We start from the raw sequence: 3,019 nt of genomic DNA on the forward strand, positions 1-3,019 counted from the left end.
AGTGCTTCGATTCTTTCCAATTTGAATCTTTTACATTTTAATAAACTAGCGAACCCTTTGAATGAAAATATTAATATAAATTATGAAACGTGGCGCTGCAAACTCACGTGCAACATTATTCATTCGAAATATCAGGAAGATATGGAAGCGAGTCTAATTCGTATAAAAGAGCGGCTGGAGAAGGAGACTTCCCTACATATTGAAACAAAGCAAAGGATCTCGGAGCTGCAGGACAGCATAGAGACACTTTCACGACAAGTGAATAACGAGAAGTCGGAGAGGAAGCGACTGGAGCAGCTGGTGGCGTCGGGTAGTCTACCGGACGATGCCAAAGCCACGATAAAGATCGTCGACGACGAGGTGCTAGAAAAGATCGAGGCAAAACCGACTCCACCGCCGCCGCCACCACCACCCCTTGCACCGCCGCCGCCACCGTGTCTCATGCCCACTGCGCCGCCTCCTATGAAGGTAAACTTTTCCTGGCTTTTCGGTCGTTCGAATTCGTATTAATTTATTTAATTTTCTAATTCAATAGGGTACCGAATGTGTCTTTTAATGTCAATGCAAATACCAATGTGGTTTATTTATAAAATTGTCTTTTAGGCGCTACTGCAGCATTACGTAATGATATGCAAACTTTCACAATTGCAATTGGTAAAAAAAAACGCTTAATGAATTCAGAACAAACTTGTAAAGGTTTAGAATTATATTATTTTCAATAATATACTTTACTTAATGCAAAATATACAATAAATAACACATTGTTCTGTATAGTTATTGAAATAAATACTGTAATACGGCGTTTCAAATATCCTTGTGCAGAATTTACTAAGGATTAATTAATATATTTATAAGATCATAAGTAACTTAGATTAAAATGATACGCCATTTCATTGATTTAATAATAAGAATAAATAAAATAAAAATCCTTAAAATATTTTGTAATAATAAAAATTTGTTATTACAATGTTTTCTTACTGAAATAAAAAGTCAAAAGTCTTTTTGGATTTAAGAACATATGATGTATTAAATTTTAAGCAAAAACCAAAAACGAAAAAACAAAAAAACAAAAAAAAAAAACCAAAAAAAGACAGAAAGAAAAAAGAAATTAAAAACAAAGAGAACACTTTCAAGGAGTTTGAAGATCTATTCGATAACAATAAATTGTCGAGTTTATAATTAGTTAGTCAATATATTTGATAAATTTCTTTTATTTCATTTAGATGGAAATTATCAAGAACGTTCCTCAACCAAGCAATCCTCTCAAGTCCTTCAACTGGTCAAAAATTCCAGAGCAAAAATTACAGGGCACAATCTGGTCAGAGCTGGATGATTCAAAACTTTACAATATTATGGATCTGGAATCAATTGATAAAATATTTTGTGCATATCAAAAAAATGGAGTATCTGCTGAAGGATCGATCGAGGATCTACGGAATCTGGGAAAAAATAAAAGAACCATGTCGGTGATCGATGCAAGAAGAGCTCAAAATTGTACGATTCTGCTGTCAAAGTTAAAGATGTCCGACAATGAAATAACTAGGACGATTCTGTCGATGGATCAGCAGAATATTCTCCACATCGATATGGTCGAACAACTACTTAAATACATTCCGTCATCCGAAGAAGCCGCCTCATTAGATATGCATCAAAAGGATCTACAGAGCAGAGCTGACTGTTTTTTACACCAAATATCGAAGTAAATATCTTTCTGAATAAATAAAGCTGTCCATCTGTTTATGTGTATATATTATTATTAATTTTTTAAATTGAGATATTTCAAGTTTCTTTTTTTTTTTTTTTTATTAAAATACCACAAATAATTTAATTTTTTTTTTTTTTTTTTTTTTTTTTTTTTTTTGTCAATATTCTACCATTAAAATTTTATTTTTCGTGTATTCATTATGTTTTATAATAAGTGTTTTATAACTACGTGTATTGAATTTTCGTAATCTTATTTGCAAAGATTTTTATTTTAATTCCTCGTGTTCTAAACTTCTTAATAAGAAAAGTGATAAAGGAGAAAAGAACTTCAGGGTACGGTGTAATTGGATTTTTTTTACACAAGTTTTACTACTTTACAAACAAGTCACTAGAATTTTATAAAGGAAAAACTTGTAAGAGTACCCATAATTCAAACGCTATATTAACTGCATCAGATGTGATATCTTGGATCAGAAAATGTTAATGTAATTTCTTTACGGTACTACGATTATGTAGGATAGTATCAGCTGCTTCCAAAATTATCCCCAATTAATCATTGATAAGGAAGGAACAGGCGTGATCCGATGTGTACACGATTTCAATCTTTTCACAGAGTCCCCCACTACGAGCAGAGACTGCGCTCGCTACACTACAAGAAGAAATTTTCGGCGAGCATAGCCGAGCTGACACCTCGGATGCGCGCCGTTCTCGAAGCCTCTCGTCAGGTTGCACGCTCGCGCCGCCTCAGAAAGCTCCTTGAGCTTGTGCTCGCTCTGGGAAACTACGTAAATCGCGGCAACGCTCGGGGCAACGCCTGCGGCTTCAGGCTAGCCTCCTTAAACCGCCTCGTCGATACCAAATCCTCATGCGCCAAGGGTACCACTCTCCTCCATTATCTCGTCCAGGTACTCGAGGCCCGATTTCGGGAGGTGCTCGACATCGAGGAGGATATGCCACATGTTAGAACGGCTGCGAGGGTCAGCATGGCTGATCTGCAAAAGGAGATGGCCAACCTCAAGAACGGACTGCAAGACGTGCAGCGGGAAATTGGTGAGCTTTTGCTTTAAAAAGTTTTGTAATTGCTCGGTGTCAGAGGCAATATCCATTCGACGATGAATTTTAATTAATTATTCGTTGGTTCAGCATTATGGATTTAATTGGAACGAGTAATAATTAGAAGATAAACAATATTAATAATAGCGTAAGCAGACGTCATACGTGATATTCTTTTAAAATCTAATAGTGAAGAATTGTCTAATGGAAAATCGTCACTATATTTGAAGTAAAGCTACAAAAAAAAAAAAAAAAAAAAAAA

At 35.2% G+C, this 3,019-nt stretch overlaps 1 protein-coding gene across 6 annotated transcripts in view; it reads left to right on the plus strand.

Annotated features, from left to right (window-relative positions):
* DAAM (disheveled-associated activator of morphogenesis-like protein) overlaps positions 1-3,019 on the plus strand; it is a 144,251-nt gene that overhangs the window by 139,655 nt on the left and 1,577 nt on the right. For all 6 annotated transcript variants that reach the window (XM_011496510.1, XM_011496509.1, XM_011496505.1 and 3 more), the window contains exons 7-9: positions 136-468; positions 1,224-1,699; positions 2,318-2,754. In XM_011496510.1, coding sequence (XP_011494812.1) covers positions 136-468; positions 1,224-1,699; positions 2,318-2,754 — 1,246 coding nt within the window. The remainder of the gene's footprint in view (positions 1-135; positions 469-1,223; positions 1,700-2,317; positions 2,755-3,019) is intronic.

This window comes from Ceratosolen solmsi, unplaced genomic scaffold, assembly GCF_000503995.2.
Source record: "Ceratosolen solmsi marchali unplaced genomic scaffold, CerSol_1.0 scaffold29, whole genome shotgun sequence".
Taxonomy (NCBI): domain Eukaryota; kingdom Metazoa; phylum Arthropoda; class Insecta; order Hymenoptera; family Agaonidae; genus Ceratosolen; species Ceratosolen solmsi.